This window comes from Ornithodoros turicata, chromosome 4 (genome assembly GCF_037126465.1).
Source record: "Ornithodoros turicata isolate Travis chromosome 4, ASM3712646v1, whole genome shotgun sequence".
Taxonomy (NCBI): Eukaryota; Metazoa; Arthropoda; class Arachnida; order Ixodida; family Argasidae; genus Ornithodoros; species Ornithodoros turicata.
The window spans coordinates 68,415,772-68,437,920 of record NC_088204.1 but is presented as its reverse complement, the minus strand read 5'-3'; the positions used below and the strand labels follow the sequence as shown (position 1 = coordinate 68,437,920).

At 46.8% G+C, this 22,149-nt stretch overlaps 1 protein-coding gene across 13 annotated transcripts in view; it reads left to right on the top strand.

Annotated features, from left to right (window-relative positions):
• LOC135391779 (neuron navigator 3-like) overlaps positions 1–22,149 on the top strand; it is a 340,328-nt gene that overhangs the window by 275,729 nt on the left and 42,450 nt on the right. For 10 of the 13 annotated variants that reach the window (XM_064622217.1, XM_064622219.1, XM_064622218.1 and 7 more), the window contains 5 exons: positions 5,758–7,018; positions 7,648–7,917; positions 10,456–10,579; positions 11,219–11,271; positions 13,396–13,494. In XM_064622217.1, the coding sequence (XP_064478287.1) occupies positions 5,758–7,018; positions 7,648–7,917; positions 10,456–10,579; positions 11,219–11,271; positions 13,396–13,494 (1,807 nt within the window). The remainder of the gene's footprint in view (positions 1–5,757; positions 7,019–7,647; positions 7,918–10,455; positions 10,580–11,218; positions 11,272–13,395; positions 13,495–22,149) is intronic. The other 3 variants (XM_064622221.1, XM_064622220.1, XM_064622216.1) reach the window with 2 other exon arrangements.

The window sequence follows — 22,149 nt, the reverse complement described above, 5'->3', positions numbered from 1 at the left end:
ACCCACAAAGGAGCTAAAATTGCGTTCAGCTCACGGACCTCCAAATCCTAGGCTCAAACAGAAAACGCAGTAAAAATATTTGCGGCTGTGTTTCTATAATACCGTGCCTTGTGGTATTTGAGATATTCCAATAACGAAGGTCCTGTTCTCACGAACCTGTACAGAGTGGTCTCGCCCACACGCTTGTGGACTCGGTCTCTGAATAAAATCTAAGTTGTACTACTTTTTAAAAAAAAATATCTGAACGTATCCCCGAGGAAGCTCATGTCGGCACTCAGTGCATAGCGTGGATTCAGCATTGTCGACTGAGCATTGTTGAGGTGTTCCTACAACTAAGCATGTTGTGACGGCTCATTGCGTCAGCGTGCCTCGTACTGTCGTTAGAAAGAAGAGCGCTTGACGTCTGAACATGAAACAGTCACAAAGAGTCACAACCTTGTTTGTGATTGGCTGATCGTTTTTTTTTTTTCTAAGATTGAATCAATACCTATTTTGTTTCGTGTCCCTAATCAGGATTCATGTCTTTTGGAGAGACTCACTACAGGTATACAGTGAAACGATAAGCACGCCGCTACATGTTTGGTGCCATTTTTTTGATAAAAATTGTGAGCGGATAAAAACTGGTCAGAGCGGCGCCTGGGGTGAAACAACCCTCGTTTTAGCGGGCAACGTTGGCGCTCATGTATCCAGCATTTTTATGCTTTTCTTTTTTCTTTTTGCTTGTACGCGGCGCGCCGTGTACGTCGCTGCGTTAGACCCAATGTTATGGGCATGTAATGTAGTTTTGCCGCCGTACTTATCGGGCAATGCGTGATCCGTGCCTACTTTCGATACAGTGGTGCCCTCAGCTACAAGTATGCCAACTACAACTACAACTATAAGCCTAATTAAGCGTATGACGAAAATTGTTACGTTATAGTCCTAACTCATTTTATGAAATTGTGCTTCGGGTGCTTAACGATACCTTAAAACATGTCGATGACGCCCACCTGGCAGCCATGTGCGGCAATCAGCTGCCGCCCTTCGTTGTGTTCTCTCTCTTTTTCTACCTTTGAAGACGCTGAGTATGGCGGAGTTCCGCTGTATGTTTCAACGCAGCGCCGTGTAGTGTGCCGCTGTGTGTTCAGTGTATAGAAACGAACGGAGCGACCAATGAAACGCGACGCACATTGCACTGAAGCGGCCGCTGCAACACCCACACTCAAGCCAATGTAAGCTTTTCTGCACCACAACGACCAGTGGAATTAGCCAATAATAGTCACTCACGAACGTCACTGTTCTATTCCTGCGTTCTGCAGAAAATTCGCCGCCGCGTCCGTAGTCGAACGAACCACTCCTACATCGGAAGAGCTTTACGATAACGATAGGAAGTCATCAAATGTAAGCTTAGCAATAGAGAGTTTTAGTACATCGTACGCTATCGCCTTTGCGTACGTAAGAGGAGATAGTGTTGGTGGTTCTGCGCACGCCCATAAGAGAAAGAGAGCTTCGCGCAGTGCGCAGAACCACCAACGCTAGCCCTTACGTACGCAAAAGCGATAGCGCACGGTACACTAAAACTCTCTAATGTGATATCACCTGCTTTAGCCGGCGTTCACACGTGGCAACTTTTCCCAGCAACTCGAAGCAACTCAAACCAAAGTCTTCCGAGCAATTTCGAGTCCGCGTTCACACGCAGCAACTCGGTAGCTCCACCCACAAGCAACCTTATGGCGACCGGACAATGTGGGTTCGAATCGAACTGGTGGAATCTTTTCTTTAGCTGCTGTTTATCAAATTTCAGTCAGTTTTATTGCCCCAATAGATCACTATTGCCTTCCAGAAGTGGCAACTGATATGTTTCCGTGAAGTTCGTAAAAAAAGAAAAAGTTATCTCTCAGCTGCACCTGCAGGATTTGAACCCATGAACCCACAACGAAATACACAACGCCATCGGGAGTCACGTGGCAATGCTCCCCTTTCTGATTGGCCAGTGCACGAGCAACTTCTCAAGTTTTCGGTCTGGGAGCGATTCGCAGCAACTCTGAGCAACTCGAGTTGCTGGAGGTTGCCGGCTGACAGCAACTCCAAAGTTCCTCATAGTTGCTGGAAAAAGTTGCCCCGTGTGAACGCTGCCTTAAAGAAACAGGATCGCTGGCTTATCATGTTTTCGGAATCGTTATCGCGAATTAACACATTCCGATTTACTATTAGTGGGCTTTAATGCACCGTACGCTATCGCCTGTGCGTACGTAAGGGATAGCGTGCTGGCTCTGTGCACTGCGCGCAGTTCTCTTTGTTTTGCGCATGCCCAGATCAACCAACGCTGACCCTTCCGCACTCAAATGCGTACGATGCACTAAAGCCCTCTAATAGCAAGTTTTAGTATACAATTGGTAACGTCGCCGTCAAGTTACCGTACCTACCGGAACCAGAAGCGCATGTTAGTATAGACCACTACCGGTAGCACCGTAGGCCACCGCGTCTCCCACACCCTGTCAGCAGCTAAGATTCTTTGTCACGCTCTCTGTCATTGGTTCCAGTAGGCACGGTAAGTTAACGGCGACGTTAACTGGGTACGGTAGACGCGGTAGTGTTACACTAAATTACGGAGTTTTAGTATATCGCTCATGGGAGGCCGGTTAGATCTCCGCGTCTATCGCACCCAATCAACAGATAAGATCCTGAGTCACGCACGCTCTCATTGGTCTTGTTAGGTACGGTAACTGGACGGTATACTAAAACTGGCTACCCTCTCTCGGCAGTACGGGGTACGATATTGTTCTCGCGTGCCATTCGCGTGCCTCTAGTACCTTCGCGTGTAGTACCTCCAGAAGACTGTAATACGGTAAAGATGTTGCCAAGGGAAATCCTGTGCAGGTTTGAATCATGCTGTTTTATTACCACATAAAACGAACCCATAACCCCGGAAGAAAGCCGTATTTCAGTCGGAAGTGACGAGCCCCTTGCTGCTCCATGAAGAGAGATTGCGGTAGTTGAGGGGCCTTCCGCTATTCCGTTCTTTATAGGTCGTACTACTAAGAACATTAATAAAAACTTCAATTTTTGGAACAGTGGCAAATAACGGGTAGGGATACAAGGATCAACTGGTATGTACACAGGGTGTCCCAGAAAACATGTCATTGAATTATAATAATAAGAACTACACCACCTAGAATTATACGGTCAACGGCATTTGTTCTTACTAGGTTTTTTGCCACCTCCTAATGTGAATATCATGTAACGTAAGTTCAATTATGTAAATTTTGGCGAACTGAACTCGGAAATTTGCCAATTAACGGTCACTTTCTTACCCCACCAATGTGAAGAGCGTGCCGAATTTACTCAAATTAATGATAATTCACTGGGATATTGAAGAGCTATCCAACTTCAGCAAAAAAAATAGCCGAACATCATGCTCTACGGAGCCCGCGACGAATTTTTCAGCGCAATCGTTGTCAGTCCGACGAAAGGAGGTTGGGAACCCAGCCCACACCAGCATCGTAGAAACAGATAACACAGGCATGGCTTATCGCGTCCGACTTCCGCTGGGATCATGCATTCCCTATCGGATTGATTGATTGATTGATTTTAAAAGAAAAAAATGGAGATGGTAGTCTCGAGCCACTCGGGACTGGCTACTCCAGCATTCCCTATCGGAATTTTAGGAACTGTCACTTTTTCTACTATCACTCTGTGGGCTGGGTTTGGAGCCTCCTTTCATCGGACTGACGGCTATTGCGCTCAAAAAGTCTTCGCGCGTTATTCTCGGGTGCTCCGAAAAGCATGTCGGCTATTTTTTCCAATGGGATAGCTCCTGAATATCGCTGTCGATTATCATGAATTTGAGTAAATTCAACACGCTCTTCATTTTGGTGCGGTAAAAAAGTGACCTTTACTAGGCAAATACCCGAGTTCAGTGCGCAAATATTAAATAATTAAACTCACGTTGCATGACATTCACATCAGGATGTGGCCAAAACATAGTAAGAACAAATGCCTTTGACCGCATGATCCTAGGTGGCGTATATTTTTTAATTATTATTATTATTATTATAGTTATAATTCAATGACACGTTTTCTGGGACACCCTGTACGCGTGATGTTATTTCCTATGCAGTACAGGTTCTTAATAAAAAGGCTGTGAGAACTGCACAGATGGCGGTTTTGGAGGTCGATTATTCGGTAGGCTTGGTTTCGGTCTATTTTGCATCGCAAACCTCGACGTCGGATACTTCAGCGTATTCGCTCGTCCCCATTATTACCGCTTTTTTATGTTTTGATGGACGACTTCGAATAATGACTGCTCCAAGCTCCGGATCTACTGTCTCGCATTTTCTCGAAACGCTCTAATTAAAAGAAGCTGATTAACGAATTTTAGGTAATCAGTCTTTTTATAGTGTAGTTACATACTCGCTCGAACAGACTGTCCGTACGTATGGTCGTATAATCGACCTTCAAAACCGGCACCTGTCCTCCTCTCATAGTTTTTTTTTTTTGCTACAAATCTTCAACGAGTTAACAAAACAAAAAGAAAAAGACACAGAGACGTCCTGTTCATTGTTGCGAGCACGGTAGCACCTCTGCGTTTGACGAGCCTGGAGACAAGGACACAAGGACGGAGATGAGGAGGAGCAGGACATATTTCCCTTGTTCCGGAATTCCTGAAACTCAAGGAGATGGTGCACTAGCTACCCTGCGTGCTGCTACTGCGTTCCACGATATATCGTTGCTTATTGAACATGTAGCTTGTTAACGCCGTGTGCATTCTTCTGTCATGCACCCCTTTCTTCCCCTTTCGCATGTCTTCATGATGTCTAAGACGGGTGTCTTCCACCTAAAATACCCTGTAGAATGATCACATTACCTTGCGTGCACTTGGCACTTCCCATTTTCGGCCTCCTGAATGTCCTTGTCCCAGGAACAGCCAAGCATACAGTAATTATCCGCAGCGTTGCAGTGCGTGCTATACCTTCGTGCATGCGAGCGGGCCATAGCCGGCCCAGGATAGCCTGTTGCTCTCTCAGCCCCCCTTTTGCAGTCGATGTTCGTGACAGGGTTGAAAAATCGATTGCGTCGCAGCACGGGAACGCTAGCTTGACTCTCTCTCTTTTTATTTTCGTCGTTCAGAAAAGCTGGCCCCGCCCGGTAGTTTGACGACAGAGCAGGTCGAACGCTATCTTCTGAGCTGTTGCACGGTTCCGAAACTGTTGCTGCGCTACCGCTGGTATGGTTATTGTAGTTGGGTTCCCGTAGGCTTAATTAAAGGGAAGCTTTTCTCGATGGCTTAGCTCCTGGTGCAGCTTCATTGCGTCGCTTTGGAAGACGGGATGAGTCCTAAAGGTGGTTACGGTACTTTGATAGATGTGATTTATTTGTGCCGTTACGATGAACACAGTAGAAGCCCCATGAGACGCGGATGATGGAACACATGGCTTAAGGCACGACTCAGAAATTCTATTTGAGTATTGCCATTCGTGAACAGAAGTTGATCAGAAAAAAAAAAAAAACACGTTTTCATCCAAATCTGCATCGATCAGTTTCTGAGTACCTGCTAGGGTACTCCTCTGCAGATACTGGCGAGGGCGTGTCATGGAGTAATATTGCCTGCTACGTGTGCCAACTGTTATTTTCCCCAAATGACGGTGCACAAACAGGACAGGGGAGGTCTTTGCCAAACCGTTACTGGGGCTAGTCCTTCTGTACCTTACTCTCTATGCCGCTCAACAAGCCTTGAAGAGTAGAGCTTTAAAACGATCCTCATTTCTATTTTTGCAGCTTCGACGACAGCAGCTCAATCAGTAGTGGTATCAGCGACACCTTCGCCGAACTGAGCACCAACGACAACCTCACCGATTCTTCCCTTAGTTCTGATCCCTACGGCTGCCTAAAGCGCCATCACCCGGGAGCCCCTCTGTCCCACACGTCCAACAAGCCCGCCACCGCACGTAAGCCGGACCAAGCATCTACTTCAGGTCTTACTTCTTCCCCGCTACCCACCTCGAGCCGGTCCCGGAACGCAAACGTGAAGAAAACTGATTCTTCCATGCAAACGGAGTCCAGTGCTCTCCAGCAGGGCGTCTCTGCAAGTTGGAAAAAATACTTTCAAGAACAGCAGCAACTAAAGACTAACTCCTCCGAATCCTTGAAATCTAAGGACTCGAAACGTCCTTTTTCCAAAAAGAGCGCCCCTCCTCAAGACAGCAACAAGCACGACGGCCACAAGAAGTCGTCCTCAAAATCGGGATCGTCCTTGAAATCAAGCGACGACTCTAAGTTGAGGGGCTACGTCGAGTGCGACGGTGGAAGTGGAAGGTCTAGTCCTGGCAAAGACGGCTCAGGCATGTCCCGCAAGTCCAGTAGTCGCCCGGCTAACCCTGCATGCGTCGTTGCGAAGCGACCCTCCAGTTCAGCGTCCAATTCCAGTGGGAAGACCTCAAAATCAAAGCGGGACGCAAGCGAGTATGAACACCACGGCACGCCGACTTCTAGTCTGACGCGATCTGGCGAATTGCCACGTACGTCCAAGTCGTCGTTGGAACGGAAGTCAAAGGTGTCTGGAAGTACGCAAACGGGGACCCACGAGGCTTTCCTGTCAGTTCATTCCGACTCCGAATACAGTTCCTTAGGCAGGGCGGCAGGCAAGCATGCAAAACAGTACCTCACAGCAGGTGCGATGGGCGCGGCGGGACTCGGAAGTGTCCGGGAGCGTATTTATGGCACACGGTCACTTCTGAACGGGTCACCGCCGTCGTATGTTAGCAACGCGGACTACGTTATGTTGTCCGGGTTTCACCACGGTTCTGCAAGGGACAGGCCGAGATTGTCGGTGCCTTCATCGAAAGGTGGATCTGAGAGCGACAATTACGTTATGATAGATCATGGTGAAGTGTCCAGTCCGTACGCATGGCTGAGGCATAGTCCAACGCCGGGATCCATGACTTCGGCGCCTCTTGGGAGGGCGTTCGGTGGAATGGGAATTGCAGAAGCCGATAGTATGGAGTCCCTGTCTTCGACGGCTTCCAGCGCGCATGGACAGGTAAGCAAAAAAGGTTTCTGATTTCCATAATATCGGGCGAAGTCTTGACGAAGTAGGGAAAACAAGGAGCAGTATGTGCCTGGTACACACGAAAACTTCATACCGGTCTTCTTTCCCTTGTTTTTTTTTTTATGCTTGTTTTTTTTTTTTTTTTTTTGCTTCGAGAAAAATCGCGCCATGTAACGCTAGACGAGCGATAGCTGCATGTCCAGTACAGAACGCCGTGAAAGTGATAGTTCCATTGAAACTGCGCTCTAGGAAATGGGCAAAATAAAGGTTAAAAAAAATATAAAGGCAGCGCAATTGCGAAGGTATTCCCGAAAAATCGTGTTAGGTTTTCCACAGGCTCACCGACTGCGGCCTTCTCAATGAGTGTGTCAAGTTTAGTTTTAGCTTTGCTAAACGTTAAGTAAAAGGGCATCAATCGCCGACAGTATTAATAACACAAAGAATAAATTAGTACAGCCCTGGCGCATGCCTTCTTAGTCATAGAAGGGGCTACCACGCAGAAGTTCCATCACTGTTGTATTCAGCTTTGGCATGGTACAGTCATTATGTTACGCCACCTACGCTACCTTCCCTGCCCCACCACACCACGACATCACTGTACCCCGCACTGACCTTACCAGCACCACCCCCACATGGTGCCATCCTTCCTCCCAAAGACCCTGGCGTCCACTCTGACACCGTCGAGGCTGTTCCTCTACCAACGAGAGATTTCCGGTACGGCCACCTGTCCTGGCCGTATATCCCGCTCCAGCTCCATGAGGTCCACCCAGTCAGAGGGCCTCGAAGCCCGCTCCCTGATGCAGCGATCACACCACGAGACGTCCTCCTCGACTCCTGCGGATCACCACCATCCTTCTTGCCCTCCGTCACCCACACGGTCCATGGGACAGGTACAACAACACTACGCCCATCGCCTTCCTCCTCTTTTCCTTTTCTCTCTCCCTTTCACTCCTTCCTTTTCCTTTCGGTGAAGTGAGGCGGACAAGTTAAACAAAAGAACCAGGCCGCTGCAAATGTGTAGTAAGCGCCGCAATCAATAGAGAGCGCTGAGCGTCCGTTGTCTGCGTCTCCGTGCTCTCCAAGCGAATGGCCTGTCTCATCTGCTTGAAAGGGTCTTCCTGAGTTCTTGTTTCTTTGCCTGACGTTTCATTTTTCAACGCTAACTCTCACTGTACTATCTTTCATGCTGTCAAGCTCAGTGCTAGTGAATGAAATGTTCGACAGCATCAAGCGCTCTTTATACGACTGTAGAGGACCACGGGCATGGGCGCCGTCACGGGAGGCAAGGCTTCAGAAACGTAGGATTTCTGAGCCCAGACCATGTATAGTTGCGGGTGCAAAAATTCTGCCAGAATGCAAAACATTCTGCCTTGCCCCTCCCCACCCCCACCCCCACGGAAAAACTCCTGGCGGCGCCCATGATCACGGGATCCTGATTTTTTCCTGATTTTTTATGATTGCAGTGTTTTATGACTTAAATTACCGATAGTATATATCTTACAATGTTGAGGAGTAGAGAAACGGCATTTTTAACATGCGATATGCAAAGTGACGTTGTTGAGGGACTTTGGCATAATTAGACACGTCTACTCTACATAACGTTCATTATCGTTAAAACTAATTACGTTCTTCAACAGTTGAGCAAGTGCGTATTATCATGAATTACGAGAGGTAGCTTGCCAAGCAGCATCATGTTCTAATTGCTGTGGGTAGCGAACGCTGTGTGCTGGGGATCCTTGCGCACGTATACGATATAGCGAACTCCTGCCGTGTTAAACTACCTGAAGTGGCGCCTCCTATGTCAATATTTTTACACATCGCACTTTCGGGCGCACAGATACGAATGTATGCATATATACGGTCTCACTTAGCAAGTGCACAGAATTTGCAATTCTTACCTAAATATAGGACTTCTGCGCTGTTTCACACCGGATTATACGAAAGACGACTGGCCTCTGGCACCAAGCATTCGTAAACTTTTATGGGCATAGATGGCGGCTCACACAGGAGATGGGGTTGAATTACCACGTGTGATGGAAAGGAACCGGAAAAATAGTCAAACCTTCCATAAGCGCTTATCTAGTGGCATTTGTGTACTGGGACCAAAGTGGAGGTGCCGACATTTGGGCTGGCTCCCGCAGACGCGGCAGTGGTGTGGGCACACCAGGTTATAGGGCATCCCGGATCCTGGGTATTGTCACCAGACAGATAAGGAACATCCCACATACAAGAGAACCGCGTTTTGTACTGTCTTATTACGCGAACAATACTGGAACTCCTGAAGAGTCGCCGCCGCCAATGCAGATTAGTTCCGGCGCCGGACACTGATGTTCTGGGTACCTTGTCGCCACGCAAGTGGAAAGTCGGCGTCAGTCCCTAGCTACCCCTCGCTCCTTCTCCATGTGAGATTCGTCTGTCTACTGTCATCAAGTTAGGGTGTAACTTTCATGGAAATCGAGCGTATTACTAGGTGCATGCACAGAATGATACGTCGTTTAGCCCACTCAACACCTTAATACATGACACGTGACAATCGATTATGATAGCCTATCACATATCTTCACTGTCCCATTTTTTATTGATCTTCTTCAAGAGCTCTCGCTCACCAAGTTCGAGCAGTGACGTTTCTAGGTAGCTTATAACGCTTTTCCTTAAAGAAAAATATTGGGAGTTTATTGGCGCATTGACAACAATTAAAGGAAAATATAACAACATAACTTTATTTGAAGTTGATGAATGGCGAATTTAATCGCCAGGGGCGACACTCTATCCCAGTGCTGGTGGCGACGTGAGTGATGAAATAATGAGCCCCTTCACAACAAGGATCGAAGTCCTACGGTATCCCAAAAAGTCAAAAGAGTTTTGAGGGCAGAGCGTTGGCTCTGCCATGGGCCAAGTAACATACCGCCTTCAGGAACGGTCACACAAAATATTTCCTGTGGGAAGCACCCATTTCATGAGAGAATTTGTTTGCAAAGAGTGTGGCGGCGATCTCTCCCGGCTCCTTCTGGCATGTTGTGACGTCAGATCAGCCGAGCACTTTTATTGGCTGGCGAGAATCGTCTGCTACGGCGCGAGAACAAAGACGACCGGTCGTCTGCTCTGCTTCGGAACCGGACCGGCATACATGCAGCGCAAGTACGGATATGAACATGTGTACAGCACGTATACGTGATACAGGTCATATGGATCAGAATATGCAGTGGCGCTCACTTCGATTCATGCGCCCTCTTGTGCCGTTTCCGATCTTACGTGTATGTGATATATTCGCTCCGTGCTGTGCCACTAATCTTTCCAGTAGTCTATACAATAAATCTCTGCGATGCATCAATCGCCGTGTACTATGCGTTGAGAGCTTGCGCTTCGTTACTCTTAATTGCTGCTTTTATCTCACAGCATATTTTGCTCGTTTTCTTTCCTTCTTTCAGGGTACATCACGGTACCTTTACACGTCGTCCCCGTTACACAGTTCTCACGGACCGAGAAATTCCATGCCCATGTCCCACTACATGGGAGGACTGCTTTCCAAGATGAACACCAAAGACGACGAAGGTATCATGATTTCTCATTTTTATCTCTTCTTTATTTCCCTCAATGGTAATAATGACCGACTAATTCATGTGGATTTGTGTTGCACTTCCCCGCGCTCTTGTCGATTCGAAAGTAATTTTATACGGAGGTCGTGGTCCCGGAAATACCCAACGATGCGTCCAAGAAGGAAATTCTTGCTTTACAGCGAAATGCAAATTGCTGTAGTATTAGAACAATCGCTTTATGTCAACGTTGACGGCATGTTTAATATTGCGAAACAACTGCCATGGGTGAGGCGAAAATGGGAGCCTGGTTCAGTATTTCTTTGCGCATGGGGACGCACGTACGAGAGAAATGAATATTATTCTTACGCGTATTTATAAGGTACTATTTCATTTTCACGTAAGCCATAATTAAAACCATCATTCACCTGGATCCTCGATGTTCGGGGTTAGTAAGATTTACATAGAACTCGTCGGAACTGTTGCATTGACTAAATTACTTCGCTGAAAGTAATTACCCAGACTCCGCACATATTGGCTGTTTATTGTATAGATGGCGCAGAACTGGACAGGATGGGCTGCATGACATGAGTGACATTGTAATTTATTTATACCTATTACTTATCTTATCATGCATTTATCTGTGTTTCTGTTCCAGCACACGGGTCATCAGCATCTTTAGTCTCGACCACGTCATCGCTATACTCAACGGTAGGTTGCTGACATATGCTTGTTCTTGAGACATATACTCGTGCGTTAATAAGTTACAAATTTGATGCGAACAACAGAAGCAGAGGGTGTTCGTTAGGCGTTAAGTGTTGAAAATTGTTTACAACGACGTCAATAGTGCAGCGGAAGCTCCGCCTTCTTCAGGAGGAAAAAAAGTTTGGCTTGAAACCGCTACGTCCCGGATATAGCGATAATTGTATAATCCGGTAAACATATATCCCGGATATAGCGATCTTTATCCCACACAGACATTAGTGAGTTTTAGTCAATCGTACGCTATAGACGACCTGCGCCCCTATGTCATTGAGTACGTAACGCCGCCGCACAGACCATGTTGGTGGACACTGCCAGGATTATCAGCATAGCAGGCGACGCGTGTTTCCCTTTTCTTGCCCACCACAGCAAAATATAACCTCGAACCAGTCTTCGCGTGACGTCACACGTTTGTAAACAGAGGGTCGTCTATAGCCTTTGCGTACGTCAGGGATAGCGTTGGTTGTTCTGTACACGCGCAAAGCATAAAGAGAGCTTCGCGCATTGCACAGCAACACCAACGCTATCCCTTACGTACGCAAAGGCGATAGCGCACGATGCACTAAAACTATTTTTTCACAATCGCTCACCGTGCGTCCCAGTGCCTTTTTTGGCAACAGCGTAAGAAAGCATATCCAGCATGGCAGCAGCTCCATATCTAATCGCTTTTGTAGATGACGCGGGTGAACGTTTGACGCACGGCAGACGGCATCCTGATATTTAAAAATCACGCAATTGTTAGCCGTCCTCCGTGTCACAGCTTTTTATGGTTACTGATGGCTTTTGATGGAAACAATGGTAGTCCTTTTAATGCCCAGCGGGTTAGGGGTAAGTGACACGGCTGCGTCATTCACCTTTTTATCTAGACAGGTTGCGGAGTTGGACGGGCACCATTGTTTCTCGGGTCATATTTTTCAATGCGAGTTCGTTGTACGTTTCCGTAAGTGACGTACATGGCACGTTATCACATTATACTTACAATCGACAATAATTCACTCCCGTGTTCATTCGGTTTGAGGTGATTGATCGTGCAGAAAAAAAAAACTGGGTATAACAGAATACCCTTTCAGAGTTGTTCTTATCTGGAGTACCGAACTCTGCGTACGGTGTCCGAAATACTTTTTGTTTGTATCTTTGTTGATTACTCGATACTAGTACCTTTTACTTCAAAATTAAGTGATACAATGCTCGGTACCGAAGATACTACGCGATACTACGCTACTGCCTCTTCTTTTACGACTTCTAATTGGAAGGATATTTTTTTTGCTTCTCAATCAATCAATAAATCAACCAATGGCGCATTTGCCTGATATCGTTCTGAAACCTTCAGTCGTGTTGTGGCGTGCCCCACAAAAATGCGGTCAAACTTTCCGCAAAAATTGGTTTCCCGTAACCCGTAATAATCGATCTAGCACTTGGAGCGATCAGATAGAAATGCCCTAGCTACGTCCTGAAAACGTCCTAGCTACCATAGCCATCGTACACCACGATATCGGTAGATCGACGAGTGAATAGTCGTGCACCACGCACAAGATGCCGTGCAGGTGCCAGAAAGGAAGCTGTTCCTTATCCTTTGCGGTGCTGCCCCCCCCCCCCTTTTTTTTCCTAAAAGCCCCGAAGCAGTTACGAAGAGTCCCCGTCCTTCAGTAGAAAAAAAAAACAGTGTGATGCTTATCAATAATGTGAAAATCGACGATGATGTAAATACGTCTGAAAATAAATAATAAAAAAAGGCGGATGGTCGACGCTTGTCTTTTTTACTTTCGGTTTGACATACGAAGCAGGGGACATGTTGCGCCGAGTTCAACGCTCGCGCTGCTTATTAGTATGTCCACAACCGCGCTTAGATCGGAGACGCGCTCTTGAAATGATGAGTAATGCAGATAAGAATTAGGTCATTTCAAACGCTTCCGCTCCGGAGTCTGTGCTTGATGGCACTATACTTGAGTATTCAGGTACTAACGCTCCAGATAATGATACTGCATACTAAACTTTGGACTACTTGATGAAGAATGCTATTGGTCAGCGTCTCCTCACACGGTGTTTCTTCCCTTTACTCTTTTACTACCATAGACGGAAGAGAAGCAAGCCCACGAGATCCGAAAGCTCCGTAAAGAACTGGAACAAGCCCACGAAAAAGTTGCTACCTTGACGTCACAGCTCACCACCAATGTGAGTCTTCCTTTTCCTTCCGATGTCACCTAGAGTAGAGAAGGCCTGCTGGCTAATGGACGTAGCCCCGCCAGTCACAACCACGCTTCTGGCGACCGCAACCATGGAAACCATCCGCGCGCAGAAGCGCTCGTAGACGCAGGCTTTTTTGTATGCGAGATCGTGTGCGGCGATTCCCTCATGAAGACGACATGAGACTTTGTTTCACTTTGTGAACCGTGCATATCTTGTTTACTCAAGATAGTGCTGCATCCCTTTTGCCATCCAAGCGCCCTTTGTAACAAGCTATTGTTAAGAAAAAATCCACGGCGTCCTTCGAAGGGAGCTTATTCAAATCGAGAACGTTGCGTTTGTGCGACTAGCGATGGAGATGAAACCAAATGACTGCCAGAAATGCAGGCGTTTCCCTCAAAACAGCTCAGGCTTTCTGGTATGAAAGCATGAAAAATGCAAAAGGCTGCTTATGAAATTGAAGCAGTAACGCGTTGCCATACAGAAGTATACTAAACAGGAATCAAATAATAGAGAACGGGGAAAAAAAATATGAAGCAGCATGTACGTGTTTTGGCCCCTACGGTCTCCTCCTAACGTCGTTGAAAGAAATCGATTTGTTATTCGCAGAGCCCCTTATCTTGCTGTTTCGATGCCAAGCCGGTCTCATTCCGTACACATGGCGGCACCTCTGTACGATGGCAGCGTTCGGTAGTGGGAGCAGACGACAGAGGAAACGGTGATGATGATGGCGATCGCGATGGGGCTATTCGTGGGAGGGAATGTTTCAATTTGCTCGCGGAGTGAGATGTGGGATTGGCCTCCGGTGATATAAGCTTCCGATGGTGATGGGAAAGACCGGGGGGGATTTGAAATTGAGGTGTGGTCGTGCGCACTTTTCGGAAAAGCTTTCAGGGTACAATGAACGGCAGTGAATGCGTTGGTGCCCTTCCGTGTTCCTCATCCATTACGCGAGGGAGTGCCGTTGTGGTTACGGTGATTGGTTCCTTCACCATAACTCGTTTGTGGTAGTTCACACCAAACGTGTTTGATTATTATCCGCGTACGCACACGAATAACATCCCGACAGAATATCCTAGCGGGAGGAAAAGTAAAGAACTGCTCACATGGGGGGAAGCTCCACCGCTTCTTATGTTGAGCATTCGCGCGGAGTCGGAATGTCGGCAGTGGCGTACTGTATACATGCAGCAGACGACACCATCGGCCCTGTCGTCTGCTACGAAATATCTGTGGCTAAGCAGCAGGATATTCTACCATAGAAAACAACAAAGGAGTTCACGAAAGGCTATGACGTTTTGTTCATCTTCAGCTAGAGTTTTTTGGAAATGTCACTCCAGTGAATACGCGATATCGCTGTATTCCGAAGAAGAAAACAAAAACTACTAATTAAATTGAACCTTCCAAGGGCTGCGTATTACTACGCTAGGCGGCGTTAGTGTTTTCACGAGCTGTCATGGTCATCAATTTTTTTTTTGTTCTACCAACGAGACGAGATGGGAGTGAATCTATAGACCAATAGCACATATGTGGCCTTAGACATGAAAGCATCGTGATCTAGGCACTCGAAGTACATAACTACATGACAGTGGAACGCCGCATGAGCGAGACATAACAGAGGCGTCTTGTTCATGTCTCCTCCTGTGCTGAACTCATCACTGTTATGAAGGAAAAAGTCGACATCGTCTTCAGGGGGAAGTAGAAGATGTGTGGCACCCACTGGGGCGCTTGCATTCTATTATTGTTGGGGTGCCTGAATACTAGCTCCCTCTTTGTATGCAGAGGGAGCTAGTATGTACCCTAATTATTGTCTATTACCTCCGTATCAACGTAGAGAACTCACTCGGAACGGCCTTACCATCCACACTTTTCACACTTTGATTCGCACGAGCTTCACGCTTGAAACCCGATACCGACTAACATAAGGAAATGCACTCCATTGTGAAAGAACGCCCATGAAAATTCATGAGTGCTCGATCCACTGCAGCCGGCACTCGTTTCATTCGACTGAGCGGAAGCTAATTTCTCGCTTATGGCAATATAACAATTACGAAATCTTCAAGTGATTACGCACGGTAATAGGGAAGAAGTCTTAAGCGAGCAAGCGAACGACCTTGGGCGTTGTGCCGTGTAACCATCTTCCCATCTGACCTAAAGTCGTAGCGGACGCATGCCTGGAATGTTATTATGACAGCCGAGACCTCCGTCGGGTCCATCTGACGATGTCGAAAGTTTGCGTGGGCCAACAAATTGCTCCCGGAACGGCGTGCTTAGACAACACGTCTAACGGGTCACATGCTGGTGGTTTAATGGGCAATGTGGTCCTTTTTTCTTTCTTTTTCTCATCTTCGAGGAAGGTAATCTGATGCTGAGGGTGTTGGCTGTATGAGTCGCGAATTCGGGCTGATTCTGAGCGGGCTGTCGGTGAAGGTTTAGCATTCGGGTGTGTAAGGGTGAGCAAACCGTTGCTAAAATTTACGTAGGGTGAGATGGAAGGCGTAGCGTAACAAGCTAAATTTGGATATCGGTACTTAGTTGTCCGATATTAGTGAGCTTTCGTATACAGTTGGTAAACTTATCGTGCCTGTTGGAACCATTCGCAGTCGTATGTGACTCAGAATCTTACACACTGATTGGTTCCGGTTGATACGGTACTAAAACTCTCTAATGAACTTCACTTGACAAACCGTAATATAAGACTTGCCTCCAATCAAAAGTGGCTGATTGTGAGTTGACGTTTTATAGGGCTGTGTTGCAGTGAAGTTTGCACAGCGCCATTTCGGGCCCAAACGGCCGCGAATCCCAGCAGTATGGAGTTCCATCAGCGGGTTTTGCATGGTGTGTCAAACGGTATGGTGCCAAGGAAGCTACAGAACCTGTAGGAAATCAACAGAAAAAGCGGTACTTCTTGAAAAGCGCGAACAACTCGAAACCGTGTACTTGAAAGTGCCGCGTCGTCTGCTAAACTGGGGAGTGTTGCATGATTTGGGGCGCTGATGTTGCTGCTCACTCGCGCCACCTGGACCAGAGCAACAGGCCTATAGCGCATGAGTGCACATAAAAAAAAAGGAAAGATACCATAAGTTATCCCGAAAACCGGATAATAGCATCCGTTATTCCTTGCATTCCAACGCTACCAACCACTCAATCCATTAAATTAGTTCCAGAAGTTCCTGGGTGAGGCATAACATAGAAGGAGCAGAGTTACATCCGTTACTTGGGCTGAATAACTATAGGTGAGACACGTTGCCAGCATTGACTAAGAGAAAGTTCAATTGGACAACGTTTTACCGCTACTTCACATTAACTGAAGGCCAATAAGTCATCATTTCTAAAACTATGCTCGTCACCTTTTTCTTTTTTTTTCTATTTTGTCCCAACAGTACACATATAGCAGTGATGGCGCATTTTCTCCAAGCACTGATAAACAGATAAGGAACGTACCGCGCATCGGCATTCCACATCTCCGTGCATTTTGACGCTATGTGATAACCTTCTCCGAGAAGACTGTTAGCACATGGCCTTGTCATTTTGGTAGAAGTACATGCCCTTGTTACAAGCATTCCTTGTCTCGTTTTTCCTGTAGGACATACCCTCATATACTCCGCTATCCCCAACACCAGCTGTATGCTATGCATGTCTTCCCCACATAGCTCCCCAACATAGGGTGTGTGCACCAACTATGTGCTTTGTCGTCGTGCTCATTCATAACTAATGTGCTTCCCTACCGCTTTCCATACTCGTGGTATGAACGGAGTCACATGCAAACACCGCACGCGATGCTGGCTCCACGAGGCGGCTGAATAATGCACCTTTTTTCGGGCTAGTGCCCATCAACGCAGGAAATGGGAGGGGACGTTTCGGATCTCATCGGGGGCTTCTCCGTGCACCGAAATGTCGGCTTCCATGAACCGTGTGACTCACCTGAAGGAAGGTGTGGTGATGTTTTTCTTCTTTCTTTCTCTCTTTTTTCTGTCTTTTTTTTTTTTTTTTTCGGAAGGAGCCCTCGTATTGATTGACTGGCTTGGCAGGATTCGCCAGTGGCAATGTTCGGCGTAGGCTGCCCTCCTTTATAGAACAAGTTTGGTAATGGTTACGACAGTTTGAACAGGCTGCCGACTAAACGTTCTCGATCATCATTCTGTCAGTTGCTAGTAATGGTCAGCGGCGTACTCATTTCCGTGTTCTGTTTAGTCTGTTATCACTGGATGTTTTATTATCGTCCTTCCTTGGTCATAAAGAGGAAGCGATTATGAAGTTCTAATGAACTTTTGATGTAACATGTGTACGGCGATATTCCGTCTAACGAAAGATGATCGATTTCGGTTCCAAGGAGGGTTCCTGGTTGACGTGGATGCCTCCGGAGGCTTGCAGTACTGGCGTACCCACACACTTCGCTACAGACAAAAGAAATATAACACTTAATATTCCATTTATTACGTGAGACCGGAGGGCTCAACCCAGGACTAGCTCCGTAACCTCACGCTCTTACCAGAATAAACTTACCTTGTGTGTTTCGAGTCCATAACAGAAAGTAACGGGACACGCACTACTGCTCCTGCTCCCCAAAGTAATTGCAATTACGCACACTTTCTGTTAATATGTTGATTGGCTGAATTGGATTGACTTTGATTGATTGATTTATTTGACTCTAATGACTCCGTTCACTTCCCCGAAAAGGGTGCTGACTTGCATAGATTTTCACCCCTAAATCTCGAATTCTTTTCTGCAGATTAAATACATAAGCGTCCAGTTAAAGGATTTAAAAAATAGCGTTGTTCTATCAGTGCATGCAAGCAGCGCGCGGTCTACGAGGACCAACATTTTCGCAAACACCTCAGCGTGGCTGCTAAGCACGCCCAGCTGCATGCACTTTACCCTTCCCAAGTACTGGGCTCCCCATCCCATTCATAATATATAGCATCCAGTTGAAATGAAAAAAAAAAAAAAAACAAAGTTACCGTAAACCTGATATAAAAGCTTAGTAAACTACAGCATGGTAATACTTTGATTTTAATGTCAATGCGATATTTTAAAGAAAGAACTAAATAGGAGGCCCACACTGAAGAGGACCAATGTCGAACTAGTGTTGTTGAAAGATATTTTCCATAGCGATCCAAAGTTCAGTTGCGTCAGGGTCGGGTGACTTTGTGTGGCTGGGAGAACAATAGTGCCAGGGTTAATTTCAGGGTCAATGAAATGCATCTTATGTTATGGCACCGCGTTGTATGTCTCGGTAACGTGTCGCCTAACTGGACTGAAGGTCGCACGTCCCAACCCAACGAGAAGGCGCGAGATTTCAGACGTAGGTTAAAAAAAAAATGACCTGTTGGGGAACGTTCATCCACGGAGAGATCACTGGGTCCGTCACTCATGGTTATAATTGTCTTGCGACGCAATACTACGTCTCTAACGTCATACTACGTCGTACTACGAATAGCACACTACGAAGCTTCAGGACAACCACGTCGCTTCACGCGCTACGACTTCGTATAAAATGACGGAGGCGCAATCTAATAGTAGAAAACAAATGGTATTTCGGATTTGCAGATTCCGTTATTGAGGACCATTCGGCACGTTTCCGAAACTATTTTGGCACAGCACTTCGCGCAGACGGTTTAACATGTCGCCGAACGTGTATCTCTTGCGGTTTATGACTCTCATTCTCGGAACCTGTGGTCTTGCACCATTAAGCTCCGAATCATCATCATCATCATCATCGTCGTCGTCGTCGTTGTTCACAACCAACGTTACACTCCAAGGAGGAGTCGGGGGAAAAGGAACCCGTTTCAGCTACCGCGCATCGTATGTCCGCAGAACTTATCTCTTCACGACTCAAAACGCCGCGCTCTCATTGGCTGGTCGTGATATGGAGTCGGAGGCGGAGATATGGTTCCTTAAGCGTGGTTCTCATTAGCAAGTTAAGGAGACGCACACTGTTAACAGAACACCGCCACATAGCACGCTCCTGGCCAACCACCATCACGAACGATATCATTCTGTGTCATGATTCGTTCAAAGGAGGGGAGGAGACTATCTGGGACATTCACAATGTTTTTTTTTGTTGTTGTTGTTGTTTTTATTGTGTGTTAGTACAATAAAGAAACTGTGGCTATGAGCGACACGTTCATAATGTGTCCCAGGTTGGCGCCTCCTCCCATTTTCGGCCAATAAGGACACAGAATGATATCATTCAGAATGGTGGTTGGCTAGGAGCGTGCTATGTGGGGAAGTTCTGTTTTACCAGGCAACGAAAGGGCGGACCAGCTAGCATCCTCAGCACACCACAGCTGCAGCCCATCCTTACCAGTTCCGGCCGACACTGACAGGCACATGGTCGTCAAACAGCTAGTTGAGGTGCGTCATCCTGGCATACAGGACATCATGCAGAATCACCGACCCTCTCTTCCCACGAAAGCTCTTCCCCGTATTATGCAGACAATGCTCAATCGATTACGCGCACGGGATCTGCGTTCACGAACTCGCAACTGTTCAAGATCGGCTCCAGGGAGGACTCCAGTTGCGGTCACTGTAATCATCCGAAGGCTATCGCGCATATCCTCACAGAGTGCCGTGCATACCATACTATGCGGGAAACTCATCTTCCCCACGCCATGCCTGGCATACTGACGGACGTCGTCTTCCCCGAAGGTTCTTATGCGGAACGACTTTCAAAAACTCGCGGCCTCGTGGCGCTGTCTTCAAGAAACGGGCCTCGCGGAGAGACTACTATAGTGCACCTTTCATCTACAGTGTGCCTCCGTCCCATCAGTATCAGTCATCCTGCCTATGCATCACTTTGACATCCTCAACTCCCCTCTCCCCATTTCCTTTTTTTTTTTTTTTTTTTGGGGGGGGGGGGGCTATAGTTGTGACGATGCCCGCTTGAGTGCGGCCAACAACGGCAAGCTACCTCGACCCCCCCCCCCTCTGTTTTAACAGTGCAATAACGCGCCTGGAGAAATACTGCAGCGCCACCATTCGCCAACAGTAGGGGAGCGCACATTTCTGCAGCCGTGTATTCATGCGGCCAGTCCTACCAGCCAATACGGAAGCAGAGTGAGCACGATGGATTATATTGTCGCGCGCAGGAGGGAGCGTAACCTCTCTGTGTCCAGCCATCCTATCTGCGGCGCAGTAATATTTTGAGAGCTGGCGGACTAGATCTCTCTTCCTTCTTAAGTTGAACGCGACTATAGATGACCAACGACGTTCTTGCCCAAAGCGCCTAGTAGTTTTCGTTTACTTCTCCACTATAGACAGCACTAACCTCTGATTTTCAGTACCCTACAGTTTCCTTCTCTCTCTCTCTCTTTTTTTTTTTTCAACCATTTCGTTTTTGCTCTCTTCGAAGCAATCTCTCCTTGACACCCAATAGCGCTGTGAAAGATTTCACCACGACCCCGAAATCCGTGCGTAGGCACTCATTATATTCCTCCTCTTGCTACTTCAATGGTTTCGTTGCTCTTCTTTTTCTCGCGTTCTTCCTTTCCAGTTCGTATAGCCCACAAAGGAACGGCTTTTCCTGTACACTTCGAGAAATCGAAAAGCGACCGCGACGGAAACGCCCCCTGTACTTTTGGGCCCACCACACGACTACATGCTCTTACTCCGCGGCCCATCTATTAAGCCGACTTTCTGCTGGAGGGATTCGTTGCGGCAGTGGTGTGGTGTAGGTTTTCTCCATCGCTGTCGGCTTCCAGCAGCCATTGTGATCGGGCAGTAGGCCGTATCTCCCGCCAGATTCATCGCGTATACGGCTCACTATGTACGCTCCCATACGCGCACAATGGCGGCGCAGGTTCTATATCTCGCGTACTTTTCTGCGTTCATTTGTTGTGATATCGTACAAGGCGAGCCACTGTACTCGCTTGCGGTGATGGTATCGGTTTCTAAAAATAAAAATCCACAAAGAAAAACGAAACAACGATTAGGCGAAAAAAAAAAAGAAAAACGAAAGGCACATCCCACGAATCCCTGATGATGTGCAGTTCACCTTGACCTCCAAAGTTGCCGTTTCTTTTCTTTGTTTCAGTTATTTCTGCCTTGTTTCATTTTACTGTGACTTTATGTGTCATCAAGAAATCACGCTACATCGAAAGAAATGTTCGTGCTATTTAGGAGTGGGTCGTTTTGTAACGACACTCAGAAAATAATACTTATTAATAAACAGAAACACTTATATATTTAAAATAAGACTTCGTCCTAATGTCACTAATCATAATGTCACTTTGTCCTAATGTTCGTGTTTTATTTCCGCTTTTGTGCGTTTGTGTATCAGGAACGAGCAGACGTCAAATTTTGGAATTCTTTGTGGCCAACCTTGATGTATCTATCTTTAAACGTGTCGGGTTAGTTTCCTTCGCGTTGTCATCGTTTGACTTCCCAGCTTTCGAAACACCACCGATTCTGGGCAAGTAGAGGCCAGGAAAAAACGCTTCGTGTTATAATACAGCTTGAAATACCCTTAGGGTTGCCACTGAGAATAACGTCGTAAAAGAGAACGACAGCGTTCCTGCATCGCAGCTGTCATCTCCTTTCTTCGAAGTGCGAACTTTTTTTTTTATTTTTTCCCTTCTTCTAACCGCAACATTTTTAGCGCACAATCGCCGTTATGTATAGTCTGGTGGATAATGGTTGTAAAAG